This window comes from Lethenteron reissneri, chromosome 36, assembly GCF_015708825.2.
Source record: "Lethenteron reissneri isolate LAM-NWPU_2019-01 chromosome 36, ASM1570882v1, whole genome shotgun sequence".
Taxonomy (NCBI): domain Eukaryota; kingdom Metazoa; phylum Chordata; class Hyperoartia; order Petromyzontiformes; family Petromyzontidae; genus Lethenteron; species Lethenteron reissneri.
In genome coordinates this window covers 8,368,185-8,389,028 of record NC_083814.1, presented here as the reverse complement: position 1 = coordinate 8,389,028, position 20,844 = coordinate 8,368,185, and the positions used below count along the sequence as shown (strand labels likewise).

Sequence of the window (20,844 nt, the reverse complement as noted above, 5' to 3'; positions counted from 1 at the left end):
CACGGTCAAGTTATCTACATCTGTTCACGGGTCACGTGCTATACATTTCATGCTCATTAATTGGCTGTAAACGTCTTAATATATTGGGGATCACAAAGCTTGGGCAAGTGTTGGCACCGGCTTGCCACCTGGCTGCCTTTTCCGCTTGTTTGTAGTTGCTTGCACCTCTCAGAAGTTCTCGCTCTCTCTCCCCAAAGAGTTGAACGAATACCCTGCGGCTCGTTTCAATTTCAAGTTATTGTTTACAACAATGATAATAATTCTTATTTATTTACAAACAACAGCAGCTAGAGGCCACAGCCAACAAAACAGCACCGGAAGCACACTGACCGTGCCAGCAGGCCCCGATGGCGAGCTGCGATTGGCTCTTTCCCGGCCGGATTGGCCAATCGTCGGTGACGAGGTAGGGCTGGTAGGAAACCCCGTCGACGTACAGCGTGACGGTAGGCGTGTCCACCGTGATGACGTAGTGATGCCACTCCTTGTCGCACACCTGTTTGGGACGTCACATGGGCATAAGACAAAGATCATCCGCGTGTAGCCTTAACAGACCTTTTGGGGGAAAGTGGTGTTAAGCGAGTAGCACCCTATGAAGGCCCCTGACAGTAACACCAGGGAGTGGGGGTGACCAAAACCACGACTTTTGTCTTCCTAGTGGTGATGTCCCCACACCGCACACCTGTTGGGACGTCACACGGGCACAAGACGAAGATCGTGTCGCCTTCTTTGTTCATGTTTTTGTTTGTTGCGGTTGCACCCGAGTTAAGAGCCGCACGGCTCACAGAGCTACACCTAATAAATGAAACTGAAAAAAAACCCAGACAGATTCTTGGGAGCGAGTGCTGTAATCGAGTAGCACCTATGCAGGCCGGCACGGCATACCAGGGGGATGACTGGCCTTTTGTCTCCCTAGTGGCGCTGTTCGCACACCGCACCAAGTGCTAATTTCAGGTTGAGTCGACCTAGGGGAGGCCCAGGGACCAGTTCAGTTAATCATCACCGGTGTTGGTGGCCGTGAGATGGAATTGAACTCTGGTCGCCGGGTTCATAGCACAGGCTGCGAACCGCGAGACTGTATAAGCCAGAGGTGGGACAAAGTCATTGTTATGCAAGTCCAAGTCGAGTCTGAAGTCATCAAATTCATGACTCGAGTCTGACTCGAGTCCAAGTCACATGACTCGAGTCCACACCTCAGAGGTGGGACAAAGTCATTGTTATGCAAGTCCAAGTCGAGTCTGAAGTCATCAAATTCATGACTCGAGTCTGACTCGAGTCCAAGTCACATGACTCGAGTCCACACCTCTGGTATAAGCTACCTGCACAGGCACTGGCCTATTGAAACCGGGGCATTGAAACCATCGATCCGACGACCTCTGAATTGCAAGTTCGGTGTGCAAGACTCATTAGGCCACGGTCATATCCCAAAATAAATGTGAACAATAACGCGCATAGCCTGCAGGGGGCAGTCAAGGTAAGCAGGCTCTTGAGCAATGTGGACTGATACTTCTTCCGAACGTGTGTGATTTTCTCCAGGCTTTCATAACCGAGTATCCTGACAAATGCACTAACCCACAGAGAGCTCACCGTCCAGAAAGAACGCTTGCACTTGACAGTCGGTGGATTAAGTGGACCAAGGAAGTGAATTGTTACAATTGTGATTTTATTTACGGGAAACTGATACAATGAAAGCTATTAAAAGTCAATTATCAATTGATCTAAATGAGACCACAATGGGTTATATATAACCGTCAATTACTCGCTAATGCAAAACGAACTGGCTAAATGACAAGAGGCATAACCTTCCTGAAAGAAATATATTTAAATCATTTGAGTCTTTTGGGATAAAGAATATTTGAATCTATAGACCGATTTACTGTGCTATGTATACACTGCCTGCCCTTGAAACCGTGTTTGCAGCAGTTGTTACAAAGCCATAAATGAGCATTCAGAACACACTTTCAGTGCCAATTTAAACATATAACCCACTGCTTTTTATGTCGTAACCCATCGTGTGAATGGATTTTCTCCAGGATCCCTAGCAGTTTTCTCCCACACGTACAAAAAATATAAACGTCAAAAGACACTTGCACAGATATCTAAAATCACGACGTGAATGAAACAAGTCGTTTTGAGGACCTTGGCAAGTCATTTCCGACACGCGATTTCCAATCGTTGCGATTAAACCGCTCATATTGGCCCGTCACTTGGCGGTGGCGGCTGGATGACACTCCGATTTACGATGGGGAGCTCCGTACAGACACGACCCATGGGGAACGCGATGGTCTGCCCCCGTTGCAAATCTGGGAGCAAGCTGGGGTCCCACTCCTCTCCGCCCCCCCGCCCCACGCTGCCACCCGGTAAGGCCGAGGGGTGGTTCTGGGGTAGGGCTGAACGATTAATCGATTTCAAATGGAAATTTGAAACAATGCGATGAGCAAATCGCAAAGGCTGCGATTTTTTGTGACTTCAAAAGTCCTATTATTTTATTGGAATTGTTTTTATTTTTTATTATAACTTTTAACTTACAATTGTTCTATGTTTTGTTGTTCTATTTTATTTTATTTTTAAAATAAATACATGTTGGAAGCAATTCATATTTTGTAAGTTCTCATCCTTGCATTAGAATATATAGAGCAGTTCATATTTTGATGGTATCATGTGGTAATAATGCTCCATCGCATGTTTTAAATCTATTACACAGTGAATATTGAATTGAAGCTTGACTTAATTTTGTTTTATCACAAATCAAATCACAATGTCAGAAAAATCGCAATTAGATATAATCTCTCATTGACACTGCTATTGTGCGCATATGCGGGGACGATACTCTTATGCAGCGACGGAAGCTCATTTTTTCATGCTAATCTTTCTCCCTAATCTCTCTCTCCCTAATCTCCCCCATTAACACAACTGACGTGCTTGCGTCCGGCGATGGAATTCCTTTCCAGCTCAGACCCCGCTTGCTTGCCCATCGCCACATATACAACCTCTTGTTGTAACCGCTCTCTCGCTGGTTCAGCAGTTCCACTGCTGGACAATTATTTCCGCCTGAAGACGACCGCTTGTGTTGCGATCGAAACGTCGTTATTTTTTTCCTACCTACGTGACTTTACCGAAAGAACCAAAGCGAGTATGGCTATTTTCCCCAAATCGTTGAGCCCTGGTGCGGAGTTGGGAGCGGTAACCGCCGTCCGTCGATCAGTCGGACGCGCTTGCAACGATGACTCAGAGACCACGCGCCGCTCGGCAAAAAAATAAATGTAAAAAAAAAACACTCCCCGTGTGCCTCGGAGTCCATTGTGTTGCATCGGAGGTCACCGTGTGCCAAGTCGGTCGGGACAACATTTCCACCCCCCCCTCCTCCCCCCGTCTGAATTCCGCTCGCTTGCCCGTCACACTCCCAATTAGTGGCCACACCGCCCCCGCCTCACCACCCCTCTCCCCCCACTGACGCCGCGATGCCACCTTTAATAAACATCGATTGGAGAAAATCTACACAAACCAGGGTGAGCCTCCTAATGAGCCGGAGCATCCATATTTTGTTGTTGTTGTTGTTACGAGCCCGCAACGTAGCGAAACCAGAACAAAACATTTCTAGCCGCTGAATTGCGCGCGTTCATTTCACAGCGGCGGCTTGCGTCGGGTGAATCCGGTCACCGTCGTAGATTCACCGATTAACATCGATTCTTGAGCCCAACGAATCGCGTGTCACACCGAGTAACAGTGGGGGGACTCGCTGACTCGTCGATTAACATCGAGATTCTTGAGCCTCGTAAATCATGCGTTACACATCTTCCCACAAATTGACTGCGAGCATCGCAATCAGCCCCGTGTGCCGGCGTTACAATTTATCGTTGCATCGCAGGACTGTGGGAAATGACACCTTGGAGTGACCTTCATCCAGCAGCAGACTGACCACGGCTGGTGAGAATGATGACGATGCTGACAATGATGCCAATGTGATGCCGGTGATGACAATATGTTGTCCGTGCGGGGCTATGCTGCTCTTTGCAGCGACAAGAGACGCTACGATTCACCACTGCGCTGAAAATACAAAAGGAACAGATAACTTCAATCCGTGATCTCGAATCGTAACACTCCATTCAATTTGCAACGCTACGTGGTGAATCATTGGTCCTCATTAAAGTTACGCCCCCAGTAGTGTGAGACAGTAATTAAAGATCCGTAAATAAAATGCATGCACCGTCTGTATTCCCTACGTTTCGCATTAAGATAAAATATAAGACAGCTGTGTAATAGGAGGGAAACAAAATCACTACGATTACTATACCACAGTGGTCGCAGGAGTAAACAAAGCTGCAGTCTTCATTAAGCCATAAATATGAACATAATTCTTCTTCTGGAGGGGTGATTACGCGCTGAGGCCACTATCAATCTCTGCCAGCAATGATCAGCGGATTCAACATGAAGACGTTAATTGATGAAGGGATTTGCTAACGGGGGGAGACCGGGCCAGTCATAAAGCGCGCTTGGAACAGAGAGGACCGTCGGGAGTGACTTACTCGCAAATCAAAAAGAAGTCGGGAGCAGCGGTGGCTTGTGGGTAAATATATTGCAGAGACACGGAGAGATAGGGTAGTGGCGTATGCTGCTAATTATCTTTATAATGAGCACACATAAAAATATTAAATCATAACTGTTTTGTCCCTACGCAAAAAAAACATTTAATACTCTATCTGCCTGTTGGCTTTTTAGAGTGAAAATTCCAAGCGGGATTTGTAGAAACAAGCAAGGAATCTCCGGATTGGTTTCTACCTTCTTGGGTCTCATCAGCAGTGTCAGGCTTGCCAAAAACATGCTTCTGGATTCCAACCCTTAATGTGTGTAGTGACATAAGAGGGGAAGGGCTGCAACCTAGACGCTTAAGCCCCTTGGCGCCACGCGCTGGGATCCCAGGCACCCCAGCCAGTTAAGCCCCTTGGCGCCACCAACGGGGGGGGGGGGGGGGGCTGTGTGTGCTCTGTGGGATATCTGGGGTTGCACACAACCCCACCCCTCGTTGGGGACGAGGCATAAAAGGGCGGCTCCCTGGCCGATCAGGGCCAGTTGTAGCTCAAGACCCAAGACCCAAGACCAGCCATCTCAGGACCCTGGGACGCTGTGAGAGCCAGTGGTGGGACTCTGGAACACCCGACTCTACGACCTTGTGAGGGCGAGTTCCAGAGCGTAGCCAGAGTAGTGTATCTAGGCTGTGTACCTAGGCTGTGTACCTAGGCTGTAACAGTATCAGGACTGTTGGAGTGTTGGATTGTAATAAAGAAGTTACCTCTACAAGTGTCTCCGGAACCCATTACATATGCACCAAGGAAATACCTTACTTGTTGGGGTTGAAAGGGGCCCCTTAATTTCAATGGAGTGCTCTTACCAATAAGAAATGGTAATCCATCAGCATTAGCTTATTAAGCCTGGCCTGCTGATGAGATCCAGAATGTCAAAACCCAGTCCCCAGAGTTGGCTTGCTTGTACAAATGCTGCTTGATAATATTGGCCTGAAAAGCTGATAGGACGGGGACATTTTTTTAAATATTTGTTTTAATCTCTGTGTCGAGTTATAATTATTTATGCCCCCCACGGCAAATGCCCAATACAATGCGCAGGTGAGCAGAGGGTGAGTAATGCAGGTGAGTAGAGGGTGAGTAATGCAGGTGAGTGGAGGCGAGAAATTTTAAGAGTTTGCTATGCTTGTTCTATATTCCTAACGATGGGTCTGGCCACTCAAGTACTCAAGTATAAATTTTTAAATATATTTTTTTACCAGGTAAGGCCCACTCAGCTCTATGGCTCTTTGTCAGAAGCGACCTGACTATCACAAATTATAGCTCGACTAAGTGGCTAATCATCACGTGGAAATGTGTAGCAGCCAAATAACTCTAAACACACATCGATTCTAAATGTGGACGGGAAAAACCGGAGGACCCGGAGAAAATCCACACGACCACTGGGAGATCGACACTCAAACTCGACATATGAATCTCATGGCGGTACCCTAATGTCCGTGATGCAGTCATTTTTAGTCTGTTGATGGCCGGCAATGCGGCGATCGACTCATCTCGACGAGCTGTACACGATGCACCACCACGGTGCGTACGAGCGTTCGGGGTTTCAGCGCAATCGACATCGCTGCGTTTCAACATCGTGGAGTAGCACCGATTCCGGATTTATTGGTACCCCAGTCACGGAGTTAAGTACTCCCCTGGAGAAAAATAGTGTCCCAGAAATAAAATATTTAATTGCGTCGGTCATTTTGTATTATTTGGTACCCCGGGGTACCGCCATAAGGATCATATGCAGGGCGTCAGGGTTGGGATCGAACCCACGACCTCCCGTACACCAGGCGAGGTAGCTAACATCTTGCCACTCCGGCGAGCCATCGCTGGGGCGCAAGGAATCCCTCCGCCCCCCCCCCCCATACCTGGTCCAGCTTCCAGTGGAACTCGGCGGGGCGGAACGTGTCTGTCTGGGAAAACTCCGACCGGAGGAGAAAGACGAGGCGGCAGTTGTGTATGTAGAGCGAGTAGTGGTGGCGGTTCATGCCTGGGGAGCACAAAGACAAACATCACACCGCCGTTATAGCCTTGTAGACTGTCAAAGGGTGGCAAGTGCTGTTAGCAAGCATCTAAAATAAAAAGATCCCCCCATATAACAGACTGTTGGGGCAAATGCTGTTAAGCGAGCACCTATGAAGGCCGGCACGGCACACTAGTGTGATGTTTAGAAATCACGGCAGGTATTCATTTCAGGCCGAGTCAACCTAGGAGAGGCCCAAGACCGGTTCCAATAATCGTCACTGTTATTGGTCGCGAGCGTGAAATGAACTCGGGTTGCAGGGTCCGTAGCGCAGTGCGCTAACCACTGCGCCACCGCTCATATGCATACAGACCTCTTGGGGCAAGTGCTGTTAGTGAACACCTATTAAGGCCGGAATGGCAATTGGGGTTTACAGGGTATGTGGCCAACCCCTTTAGCAGTGCCCACTTTATTACAGACCAATTCAGACCATATTGGTCACCCCGTGCCCTCGTAAATCTCAACGTTCATCCTACAAAGTGCCATCGCAAGGGAGAAACAGACAAATAGATTTTTGTTGTTGCCCGTATTTAAACGGCTGTACGCCGCATGGACCTGAAAACTCAATATCCCTGCACAAGGAGACGGCGTATCTTTTAAACCCCACACGGTTTACCCAACACCTACGTCCATTCGAATTCGACTCCGCAGTGCTTATATTTCACACACCGCTCCAGGCACTCATTTAAGACTGAGTCGCAACCTAGGGAGGAGAGGCCAAGGACTGATTCAGGATATCGCCCGTCACTCCATGAGGTGAGCTGTGGCCTGGAATGAAACCTTTAAACATGTTATTTTACCAGGTAAGGCCCACTGAGCTATATAGCTCTTTTTCAGAGGGGACCAGCCCATTTACAGCAGCCAAATACTATAAACGCACGTCGATTTTTAAATGTGGGAGGGAAAAACCGGAGGACCCGGATAAAAAAATCCACGCAACCACGAAGAACATGCAAACTCCAAATATACAGCAGGCGTCAGGGGTCGGGATCGAACCAACGTCCTCCTGTATACCAGGCGAGGGAGTTAACATCTCGCCAACCGTGGCACTCTGGAGCTGCCAGGTCCACAGTGCGGCTCGCAATCCACAGATGTGACCATGAATCCGATGCTCTGCTGGTGACCAATGGGAGACGAGAGAGAGAATGAGTCCCAGCCGCTTGTCGTAGTTATGACAGCACTATTCAGCTATGACCGGTGAAGGTTACTCGTGAAGAATATCAATATACCTACGGTGAAGAGACAACTAATTTCAAGCAAATTTGCTTCGGGGCTATAAACATGATTACGCTTGGATTTAATGCTCGTATATTTTTGTATCGCTCTCTCTCAGCATTGTCATAACGTCTCTGTTTATTTTTGTTTTAACTGCCATAATGCAAGGGGTGCGAGGGGAAGAGGAGGGAATCATCGTTAACGGCATGCCGGCTGCTTGAAACTACCGAGCTAATTTGCAGTGAGCCCAATTTGAGTTTTCAGAATGTTTAACTGCAAGGCAGTGATTTCATTGAGAAAGGAAAATGCAGTTTTCGAAAGATCATTGAAACTAGGCAGATGGTTCATCTCTCTCCCAGAGGCTTTAATGTCCTCGCATAATAACCGGACTGAGAGGTGACAGATGTATACTGTTTTTTGCAAATGGTTAATCCGGCGCTGATATCAGAACTAAAAGTAGCGGCAAGCAGCTGCTGTTAATGTGTGTGAAAAAAAAAAGAGATTTTAAATTTAAATGTCATTTTACAAGGCCTCTCGCTTCATGCATGTGATCAAAATTTAATTAATATCTTGCAAGTACTGTATTTATATATTCAAGTAGGTCACAGTGTTAATCCACAACTTTGTAACTTGCGGTGGTGAAGCGAGAGATACATCGGAGAGAGTAGAGAAATGTTTAACAGGCCAGTTTGACGAGAAAAATAATTGAAACTTAAAAAAAATACTTTGGAATAACACAATTTGCTAAATTTATTGCGAGATTTAATTTATTAGGACGTGGCAAGAAAAAAAAACCCCTTCAGTCTCAGAAAATCCCCGGATAAAAAATGCTACACTGTATTCCAGTTATTAGCGATGGGGATTAGTAGTATTTGTGTGTGGGTCAGCGGTCACACAAAGCGTGCGCATTCATGGCCGAGCATCCGCCACCGATCGTGGCTCCCAACAATCAACAAGACACTCGCACGCCCCATGCTCCTCCCTGAGGGCGCCGCGGTGGCGAGATGTTAACTCTCTCGCCTGGTATACAGGAGGTCGTGGATTTGATCTGGACCCTGACGCCTCTGCATTTGGAGTTTGTGCGTTTTCATCGTGGTCGCGTGGATATTTTTTAACCGGATTCTCTGTTTTTTTGCCTCCAAAATTCAGAAATGCGCGTTTACAGTACTTGGCCGCTATAAATGTCCACACTTCGTTGAGCTATAATTTGTGGCCAGGTCTGTTTCTGAAAAAGAGTCAAGGGATCAGTGGGCCTTACCTGGTAAAATGAAAAATAGTTAATGAAATGGTAAAAATAAAAAAAAAGTTTAATTTCTTGACTTAAACCAAACGGAGGCGGATTAAGTTGGACTCATGAGCTTTGTCATTGCAAGAGAGTGGAATTATGACGCCGATGTGTCTGGGAGCCTCCCTGTGACATTATGTCTGAGCTGACACATCGTGGCTCGTAGTGGAACATTCACGTACAACCGCACCGCCATCGTGCTCGTCACTGCCTCTGAATGTAGATTTTTTTCAACACCACTTCAGAGAGACACAAAGCAAGAGGGTACACGTTTTTTTTCCCCCCAAGTGACCAGCGCATCAGAGAGAGTAATCCGAGCGGTTGTGATCTTGGGGGATCGGAGAGAGAAACGGGAGAGAGGAAGAGAAAGACGGATGGGAATTGATAGAAACAGAATGAGGAAAGTAGAAATAGGAATTGAGTAACGGGCAGAAGAAACCGTGACGGGAGAGGGGAAGTCAGATCGGAAGAGACTCACCTATTACCACAAACGCAACTTGGCATATATTTTGCCAAAGTTAGAAGACTGTTGCGCTATCTAGATTGGAGCACTCAGTTCCTACCTCACTGCACGTGAGAGCTTTCAGAGTGAAGCAGTCAGGTTGATTGATGACCCAGCGTGCAACCGATTCACCCAAGTCGTTTGCTCACGTGGGTAAAAAAAAGAATAAGAAAATTGCAGTGGTATGTCTGGCCAATATTACGGGAGGGCACCTGAAGAACCGGTCGTAAATCCGTGCAGAACTCTAGACCATCTTCTTGGTTCTTTCGGTAAAGTCACGTAGAATGGAAATAATAGAATAATAAAAATAAAACATAATAAAATTATTCTCACGACGTTTCGGCCACAACGCAAAAGACAGCGTCTAACAGACCTGTTCTTCACCTGAGGACGGCTGCTTGCGTTGTGGCCGAAACGTCGTGAGAATTATTTTATTATGTTTTATTTTTATTATTTTTTTATTTCCATTCTACTTGACTTTACCGAAAGAACCAAGAAGATGAATCCCTGCAGTCACGAAAGCTTTAAATCGAAACTCTAGACCAGTGGGGGTTTACCAACCTTTGGAGTGTACGGATCCCACTTTTTAAACCTACAAACATTTCGCCGGACGACCACGCGCCACGGGATATTTGAAATTGGTGAGGATATTAGAATTTTTCTTTTCCATGGGAACCGCCCATTGTTAGTGCTCCCCTTGTGACATGCGCCTCCCCCCCCCCCACCACCCAGACGTTCAAGGGTAAAGACATCGTGTTTGTCTGGAACGTAGGCGGCGGCGCGATTCCTTTAACTGACAAACCGTCCCAAAAAATTATTGCCCGAATTGTTTTGTCAGGACTCTCATTTTCACCGATACGTGAAAAGGGGTTTGTGCTTACATTTCCCTGCCAGGTGATTTAGAACTGGGGCACGCACTTGTTTATATTAAACGAGTCATAATTCAAACGGACTTAATAGGTTGCGGTTATGCTTCTGTGCTCCTGGCATCCGCAATGAATTTCTCCGGCGCGCGCGGGCACACATATACCATTTTTATAATAGTCTTGCGGCGAACACGGCTGTGCAGAGACCGTGGAGATGCTGTTATTCTTGCAAGACCAAACTTAAAGTATTACCCCCCCCCAACTCTTTAAACAAAACATTGTTATTACCTTATCAGGGCATGTTTGCGTACAACATTCAGAAAAGTTAGCGTGCCATTGTAGAGCCGACCATGACCATGAAAAGCAACTCATGCCACTTGAGCGTCCTGCTATGACGTACGGTTGTTCCGAGATGCCGACATTAAGAACAATGGGAAACAATAACTGAGCAGTGCACAGAGAAGCATGCGGAGGTGGTGAATGTGCTTGGAATCACACCGATAGACTGGGAGCTACGGAGTTTTAAATCCAAATAGATTTTTTTTTCGAGAACTGCATTTTGTTTTTAGTTTGTTGTGCTTCCCTGGCACCTCCAATGAGCACGGTTGGTTACGTATGGTGCGAAGGAAGTCCAACACACATACATAAGGGAACACGCGCAGGCTGATGGCATCATTACAAATTTTAAGAAATGTAATTGGTCTTGGACAGGACACGTTACCGGGAAAGAAAGATGGCCGATGGTAATTATGGATTGACAGCCAAGAAATGGAACGCAAACGAGAGGGCCAACGGACGAGAGGGCCGGCGGACGAGACAGAGCGATGGAATGAGCTCGTTTTCAGGTGTTCGGTGTAATATCAGACCGCAGGGTGACAAAGAGATGGCGGCGGTGGCAGGGACTTAGTAGAGAGGCCCTCATCCAGCAGTGGATTGACGATCACAAATGATCATGACGTTCAGGAAATGTGGACCGTTATGTATGTGGACATATATAAAAAAATATATAAACCCCATAAATGTTTTTTAGTTCCGATTCATTAAGATCCATATTGAGTAACTGCGCCTTGACTAAAAATCAAGCTCGAGACAAAACCAAAATCACATCGAGACAAAACCAAGAGGGGTCCCCCTTCCCCGATTATCTCACCAGCCTTGTCAGAATTGCAGAGGATGGCCTCCTTCTCGGAGCGCTGCGCGGGTCCCGAGAGCGGGCCGTGGCGGAGCCAGGCGGACAGCGTGAAGCGGTGCGTCAGGTTGGCCGGCACGGCGGCGTCGGGCACCAGGGCGGCCCGAGTGCCGTCGAAGAGGAAGACTCGCTCGCCGGTCGAGTCTGGCCCCTCGGGGACCTCCGTGGGCAGCCCCTGGGTCCAGGACCCCGGCAGCTCCGGCGACGGCAGCAGGTCGACTCCGCCGGTCGAAGCGCCTTCGGGGAGGGGAAAGAAGAAGAAGTGTAAATAAAAATTTGAGAAAACGTGCGATGGAGCCGCGCCGTTGAGTGGAGAAGGAACGCTGCGGCCGCGGCGCGGCGAACGTTCGGCGCTCGCCGGAATCGCGGTCCAGAGGTGGCCGCCGCTTCGAAATCGATCGCCCTGCACGGCAGTTGAAACCACGGTGCCCGAGTTCACTCGGCAGTGTACGTGGGGTGGTTCGCGGTGAGACGATCGGCCGGCAGGTCGCTTGCGGTGGGGGCAAAGCGTGGGGTGGCCCTTTCTCAACATCTCCTGAAGAAGTCTGGCCAGCGTAAAAGACGAGGCCAAATATTCGCCAGAGGGTGCATCTAGTGCTACCTCGAAGTGGTACATACTCAGTGGAATTTGGACATTCATGAAAAAAGTGGCTTCCCTAGGTAAAAAAGAAATGATGTTATCGCCATACACGTTGTATTGCAAGGCACCGTTTTCGACGAAAGTGTTGAAGGTTTTACATTTGTGCATATGTAGTTATACACTATTGCCAACGCAAGTGTGTGCACAAAGAATAAAAGGGCTCTGTCAAAGAAAGAGTCCTCATTTTAAAAAAATTCCGAGTCAACACTGCTTATCTCTGCTCTCAGGATCCATCCAAGAAGCCTCCCCCCTCTCCTCATTGTGTCATGATATTCCTGCCGACCATTATCGCCCGCCGGCTTCTACGGCAGACAGGCTCCGCGAGTTGCTACCGACGGCCCAACACTCGAGCGCGCGTTCTTCTGTTACCGACGCCAGACGGCCCAATCGTGCTTGATAACACGCCAGCGGAGTTTGCGAGCGATTACGGCCAAGGAGAAGCGAGGTTACGACTCTCCCCCTCCCCGCTCGACTCGGGGGAAAAGCTACGCGGCGGCGCAAACTGCCCCTGAATGCTGATGTCCAATCGTTGAGGCAGGTACGGCACCAGAATTGCATTGTTACACCTCCCCTCCACCGCCCACCCCCCCCCAGCGCATTGGGATCAATACGACGGCATCGGATCGCCGCGTCTCCCCGTGGACGAGTCAGGCCGCTCGCAAATACAAATGACGGGCAGTGCGCTTACCAATCCAGGCGAACAAATCAACGTAAAGGAAAATACACCACCTGGCCATTGCGGTAGGCTTGTCAAAATCTAAACACGCCGGCCATCCGACGATTTGTCATGATTAGGGCCCATTAATTGATTGTGTTTTGTCACATTTTGGCCATACGATTTATATGATTTCGTTTTTTGTTGGCTTTCTCGTGTGGTGGGGTAACGTGTGGGTAACCCCGACCTCTTACGCTAGTTCTCTGCGGCGAGCAGAAATGTCTTTATTTTAAGAGGCGTAGCGCCGCTGTTTTTAAAGTTAACGCTGAACCACTTGTGCGTTCCGAGTTTCACCGGTGAACGGGATCCCACCCTATAACCTGTAATCGTCTCGGAGTTAATGTGTGGTTGCCCCCCAAAGTCATTCAAAAGTGGATTTACTTGCCATTCCAATCTTCAAGTGGCATACACCAAGGGGACCGTGCTTAATATTGTTATGCACCAAATCTGTAGAATGCTAAAACCAATTTTTATTCAAAGGCTCTTCTTTTTGATTGATTCAATTTCATGGAGATTGTGACATTTTTTTTACCAGTTTGTAACGCAGTATCTTCCCTGGGTTCCACCGATAGTCAGTTGCCTATGTTTCAATTTTGGTTTTATCTTTGATTTTATTGTATTGTGATTGGGGTTTTTCAGTGTTTTATGTTCATTTATATATTATTACCTCTGATGTACAAACGCTTTGAAATTACCAATTTTAAAGACACTATATAACACTGAGTTTCTGTTATTAGTCTCATCATTATTAAATTATTTTTATATTCTTCTTATTATTATTCGAAAGTCCTATTCGGCTCCCATACAGCGCAGCATCTCTAAGTGGTCCTACTTGATTTGCTGCTGCTGCTGCTGCCCGCAGACTGACGTCAGGTGCTGGCTGGGTGCTGGGCGAGGTATGTATGTAGAACTTTTGTTGTGCCGTACAAAGTCAACCATGCTAATAGGAGGTGCAGGGGGAAGGACAAACTAAACGCACAAAAAAAGCAGTACTAAAGAAATGAGTTTTCGATGTAGATGATTTAAAAGTGCATAACTCCAGAGGCTTCCTAACATCGGAAGAAAGCGCGTTCCAGATGGCCACATTAGCACATCTGAAAGCGCGCGATGCGGTGACCATCTCTGTTCGATGGGAAAAACTATTCAAACTAAACTATTTTTTTTTATTTTACCAGGTAAGGCCCACCGAGCTGTAAAGTTATCTTTCAGGAGCGACCTGGCCACAAACGATAACTCAACGAAGTGGCTTATCACGTGGAGATTTATTGCAATAATAAAGAGCGGAGGATGCGGAGAAAAATCCATACGACTGCGTGGGAGAGAGACATGCAAATTCCAAAAATGGACAAAAGCCGCCGCTGCGTGGATGGTCAGCCAGGTATTGGCGGTTCATTTGCGGGCAAGTACTTTGCGTGTGATGAATGCGACTTCGTAACGGTGCTGAAGCGGCGTGGTGTCTCTCACCGCACAGCTTGCGGCGCGAGTTCTCCGCGTAGGTCTCTCGGTCGCAGCCCTTGCCGATGTGCGTCGTCTGGAGCTCGACGGTGGCGCGTGCCGACGCTACGCGCCGTCCACACGTCTCCAGCCGGGCACCAGGGAAGAGCGATCGTCCGCCACTGCCCGGATCATACTCCACACGCTTGTTCCAGCCTGGCACGGAATGGAAACCATGTGTAGCACACGCAGCAACGCGCGCACACACAAATATTGATTTAAAAAAAAAATGTTTTTACCATCTTCTTGGTTCTTTCGGTAAAGTCTACGTGACTTTACCGAAAGAATCAAGAAGATGAATCCCTGCAGTCACGAAAGCTTTAAATCAAAATGTATTTTACCATATGCAAATTATTTTGTCAAGGCGCTCTTCCCCCTCCAACCCAGCTTAAATAGACGCTCCAAGCCTGGGGCTGTTTCATTCAGACTCTGTCTTCTCGACAGACCTATTCTTCACCTGAGGATGGCTGCTTGCGTTGTGGCCGAAACGTCGTGAGAATAATTTTATTATGTTTAATTTTTATTATTTTATTATTTCCATTCTACATGACTTTACCGAAAGAACCAAGAAGATGTATTTTACCAGGCAAGGCCCACCGAGCTAATTGGCTCTTTTTCAGAAGTGACCTGGTTATCGCAAACGATACCGCAACCGAGTGGCTTATTGCGTGGGGAATTATGGCAGCAGCCAAAGTCTAAATGCATGTTTCTAAATGTGGAGGGGAAAACGGGAGGACCCAGAGAAAAATCCACACAGCCATGAGGAGAGAGACACGCAAACTCCAAACATACATGCGAGGTAGTTATCTTGCCACTGTCGTGCCCTGATGTATGTCAGGCATGCATTCCCGAAAGGTGCGATGACGAACTTCGAGTCAAAGCAATTTAGAGGGTAGGTGGAGGCGAAAGCAGAGAGGTCACCGATGCGAGAAAGGGCAGACGATGCTGTCAGCGACATAAGTGTGTGCCGAGGCGATCCAAATCGGGTAGCGGTATTAATAAAGGGGCGACGTGTTTGGAAACGACGTAGAAGGGGGGGGAGACATGTACTGGGGCATTACTGTACAACTCACGTGTGCATGTATGTAGGCGCACACGGATTCACGCGCAAGCACGAACACAAGAAAACGACACGGATGCGCCGAAAGCCTTCACAGATGGTCAGGGGAGGGCAGAGGGGGGGGAAATGCCATCCTCCACGAATCTCAACATGACACACAGCGAGGCCTCACCCTGCCAGCCAGGCCGGCACACGGGCCGCACGCCGATGGTGACCAGGGCGTCCTCGGCCGAGCGCCGTTTGCCGCAGTCGTACGCCGCCACGGTCAGCTGCTGCTCGCCGTGCAGCTCGTATGACAGGCGCTCCGTGGCGCGGATCACTCCTGGGTGCGGCGGGGGGGGGGAGTGGGAGCAGCGCTGTCAGTCAGTTTTCTTTCCCCAGCACCTCCGATTAGTGCGGTTGGCTCGGTACGTGTCGGTGGCGGGTTAACGACACGTTTATATTGACGCGATCCAACCCAACAACAACAACAAAAACCTGTTATCACGAAGTGCGCAATTCACGGCCGCTATCACAGTCGCTAAAAGCCACCGTCGAGAATTGAAAACCGGCGAGCTTCCGATTGGGATTTCCGCCACCGCCGTCGCTGCCCGGCACCACCGCCGCCGCCGCCGTACCGTCGGAGTCGATGGAGAAGGGCGCGCCCGCGGTGAGGATCTGGTAGTCGCAGACGCGGCCGAAGAGCGGCGAGCAGTCCCCGTCGCTCGCCTCGACGCGCACGAGGGCGGCGCCGGGCTCCGCGGCCTCGTCCACGCTGGCGCTGTACTCGCCCTGCAGGAACTCGGGCGCGTGGCGGTTCACGCTCTTTACCCGCACGTGCACCATGGCCCTGTGGGGGGGGGGTGGGGGCAGGGGAGTGCACCGAGGGGGGGGGGGGGGGTGTAACGGTTAGCGTGCTGCGCTACGAACCTGGCGACCTGGGTTCGATTCCCGCTCACGGCCGACACCAGTGACGATTATCTGAACCGGTCCTGGGCCTCACCTAGGTCGCCTCGGCCTCAAATGAGTACCTGGTGCAGTGTGTAAACATCGCCACTGGGGAGACAAAAGTGGTCGGGCGTGGTGCTGGCCACCCACCCCCTCGTGTGCCGTGTTGGCCTTCAAAGACGCTGTGTAATGACGACGACGATGATGATGGGGAGGTGTGTGTGTGTGTCGCAAGTGCTTGGGGAGGAGCCGGCTGATGAGATGGTATAAAGAGGTGATGTGGTGGCTCAGAGGTCGGAGCAATGAGCAGCCCATCCCATGATTAACCTGAGTAGCGAGCCGACAATCTCGATTGCACGAAAACAAACTGATCGTGTTAAATTCAATTCTGGAATGAGTTTGGGACAATTCCACGTCTGAGAGTGGCTTGTGACAAATATGGGGCCTGTGGGCCATTTTTCTCCCCCTAATGTGTGGACTAGAGATCACCTCAAGGGGTTTCGGAGGTAGTTCTGGAATATTCACTTCAGTGGACCGTACTTTTAACATTAAGGGTGGCATTGCTCTGCGAGAGATCTGAATGAACACTTCCCCATCCTAAGATGCGACTCCAACAGCAAAATCAGACATCTGTGGGGAAAGAGCTTCATAGCTCATCGGATTCATCCTGGATAAATAACGATTCTGATTCTCCCATCCAAGTACTAACTAGGCTCGACACTGCTTAGCTTCCGAGATCGGGTGAAATCGGCCAGATTAAGGGTGATATATATGCTAAAGATTCTGATTCTGACATTTGGAATAAAATTTGGGAGAAGTATAAACAGTACGCTTTTTTTTTAATGCTAAAAGAGCATCTTATTGTTTTGCGTTTGTCGTGCGCTACGAACGTTCGCCAGGACGCACCACACAATGCCTTTGTCAAGTGACGAGAATTAATACCAAACCCAGAGGAGGTCGGCCAGTCCATCCGCAACGCCTCGCAAACCTGGAGCAAATGAGCTTCTCACTTCCATTTAATGGCCGTTTCCTCTCAATTGATCTTCAATAATAAAAAAACAACAATAGTCATCGCGTAAATAATTAAGAGTGTAAATGCTCTCCATTGTTGTTCTACCTCGTCCGGTCCCGCGCGTTGTTTTTAATTGCTTCGTGTAATTATTCCGCCTCGGCTAATTCAGTATTCGAGTTGATTATAATTTCAACAAGTGATTACGGAAATCTACATTTCATTCTCCTGTTTTGCAAATTGCTTTGCCATTCTAGTATATGGCTTTGACGACATAGATATGCCTTGAAAAAGAGACTTGGAGCCTTAATGGGTTCCTACCCACATACACGCAGAACGCTGTTGTCAAGCCACTGCTGCATGAGGGCCTCTCTGTGCATTGTTGGGTCATGGAGGTTATTTCACCCATATTTCACCGCACTTGCCAGTGCTGGTCGTTGAAGGTGCAGGAGACGTACGAGTACAACACAACAATCGATTTTTACCATTAGCTCTCCGACATGATGGCGGGTTGTTCCGCATGATCTCTGACATTTATCTCCAAGTGCTGGGAGCAATGGCATTCGAGAACCATGCACCGCAGGCACGAAAACATACGCATGCCCTTTGCCGCCAAACAAAGTAGCGTATAGCCGCACCGCCTATAATCACCCTGTGATGCATCGCGCTCACACATTCAAACACTATCCAAAGCCTCAAAAGCCTGTTTAGCTCCCACGATTGATGGCATTGGGTGCATAAGGCCAATGGGCTCACGGCGGGTCAAAATAAAGATCTTGACTGTCGCTACTTCCCGACACACATTAAACACCTATCCCCAATCGGTTGCCTGGCATGTGATGGGGCCTCGTATGATGAGGCTCATCTGATGGATTCGGGTCTTAAGAAACCAATGCCACCGTATTTCTATTCATCTCCGTCTGCTATAGAAGGGACTAAATTAAACAAACTGTGCTCTTTCCCATAGACACAGATATAATTAGGTTTTGGCCAACATAAGCATGCCTGCCACTTTCGCAATACACAAATAACCTTTAGAAATTACATCAGACTGCTTGATAATTTAAAATGAAGGCGAATTTTAATTACAAAGTGTGGGATAACCTAAGACCTGAGTAAACGTGCATAATTAATCAAGAGAAAACCCACCTTATGAAACATTCGGTAGACACACAAAGGCGATCAATAAAAAAAAGAGTGAATTATGAAAACGCATTAAGTTCTGACGTGTACATTTTTATGTAGTTTACAGTCAATTCGACGAAAGTCGGTAGATGGTTTAAGTGGCGTGAAAATGCTCCTGGAGTTTTCCCACACTCCTCTTTTTTTTGGGGGGGGGGGGGGCGTAGGGGTGTGTGTGGTTGGGGAGTGGGGAATGTTTCGACAGCCAAAAAAGCAAATCAAACAATTTAGTTGAAGGAGCATGGCCCTCGCTTAGGGCTTCGAAGGATGGTTGAGAATTCGGGGCTGGTTCTCTGGGGACGTAGTAATATTATTTTCTTTTTGTAAAGCGTAATTTGAGACAAAACACATGGGGGGGGGGGGGGGGGGGGAGCACATAAGGAAAAAAGACCGAGGCGGACGACGTGACCGACCGCGGCGCTAACTTGGCAGTTTGAAAAGCAAACACAAAGCGACGTTCCCAAACCGTGGTGGGAAGAAAAAAAAAACACTAAATTGGGGCTACATTCTTTTGCACATCTCCCCCCCCCCCCCATGATTCCAAGCATAGACAATTAACGAGGGAAGAAAAATAAAACCTATTTGTGTATATTTTTGTTCGTTGGGCTCGGCGCACGCAATTTGGACGGAATGTGCTTGCGCGGGTTTTTGATGCCTGCGAGCGGTTAATGTTGAGAAGCGAGCGATTTAACGCCGGATCGTTGTTTTTCCTCAGCAGATTTTTTTCGAGAGGCCGAGACGTCCTTCTCGCGCGTAAACAAAAGCTTACGCCATATTCAAATGTAGCGAGCTGAACGCTATGTTCCGCTTCACTTTTTATACAGATTTTTTTAGGTAAAAATTATACGAATTAATGTATATAACGCGATTGGGTTGTGCCACGCTTTGAGCATTTTAATGTTGAGCATTTTGGGTGCAGTAGTGGAGGGATGTTTACTACCTCGCCTGGTATGCAGGAAGTCGTGAGTTTGATCCCGACCCTGACGCCTGCTGCAAATCTGGAGTGTGCATGTTCTGTCCCCATTGTCGCGTGGATTTTTTTCCGGGTCCTCCAGTTTTCCCCTCCACATTTATAAACGTGCGTTTAGAATATTTGGCTGCTGCCATAATTTTTCACGCAATAAGCCACTCCGTTGAGCTATAATTTGTGGCCAGTTCACTTCTGAATAAGAGCTATGTAGCTCAGTGGGCTTAACTAGGTAGCATAAAAAGATGAGCAGTTTTTACTTTCAACTCGCAAGCTAATTCAACGCTGTGAAGATGGCCGTAGCATTAGCAGCGCGTCGCAAAAGCTTGCTCAATGCACAACCCGGCCCGGAAAAAAACCCACATTTAGAATTAATGAACATAAACATTTTTTTTAAATGATGAAGGCCAATCTAAGAAACTAATTTTAAACTCAATACATGCCCTTGGTATATGGTTTCAAACCGAGGCTCAGCTCACTCGGTATATTTAGCCAGGCCCTAACCCTAAAAATAATGTCTTCCATTAAAAAGAATATTAATGAATACTGCCGAAAAATATTTATTGGCAAAGGATAATAAAGCACAAATATGAAATACAACCGCTATGCATCTCTCAGTGTTGCGTACTGTAATGCAATTGGATCCTGCGAAATACGTTTGGTGTAATTTTTGGAGCGATTAAATTTTCTTCACGGGGGTAATGAATGCGCGAACGATTTTTTCAGGCATACAAATGCGTCTCTGTGGGCCCGAGCGTAAAGCCAGCAAGCAGTCAAGACCCCATGCACAGGACAGCACTGTATAGTGCACTCGACACAGAACACTGCTGTATTTTTGCAAGTGCAAGTTTAAATATAATTGCTTCTTTTTCAAGTACTGGAAGGAAAAAAAATACGTTAGCACAATCAAATTCTAAGCGGCCATTTACCGGGCGGCTTGACTGCACGGGCACGCCCAGCAATTTTTCCACCACTAGCACCGTAAATGAAAAATCTATTCATGCAGCAACACCATACCACCGCACACCCGCGTAATATACCCTGGACAATTTTTTTTCCAGCGTTATTTATTCTTTTTTTTTATTACTGGGTGTAGACAGTGCTTCAGGGATCTGTCCACTGGGACATCAAGCCGTGTGCCAAGAGGCCCTGTGCAGACAGAAGCCTCATGCGATCACAGCTAAAACACACGATTCCCTCTGAAG

At 47.9% G+C, this 20,844-nt stretch overlaps 1 protein-coding gene across 1 annotated transcript in view; it reads right to left on the bottom strand.

The window, feature by feature from the left end:
• The window catches only part of CLSTN1 (calsyntenin 1), a 151,473-nt gene that overhangs the window by 36,906 nt on the left and 93,723 nt on the right, over window positions 1-20,844 (bottom strand). The window contains 6 exon segments of the mRNA XM_061566011.1: window positions 331-493; window positions 6,434-6,555; window positions 11,607-11,882; window positions 14,465-14,650; window positions 15,727-15,876; window positions 16,172-16,383. Coding sequence (XP_061421995.1) covers window positions 331-493; window positions 6,434-6,555; window positions 11,607-11,882; window positions 14,465-14,650; window positions 15,727-15,876; window positions 16,172-16,383 — 1,109 coding nt within the window.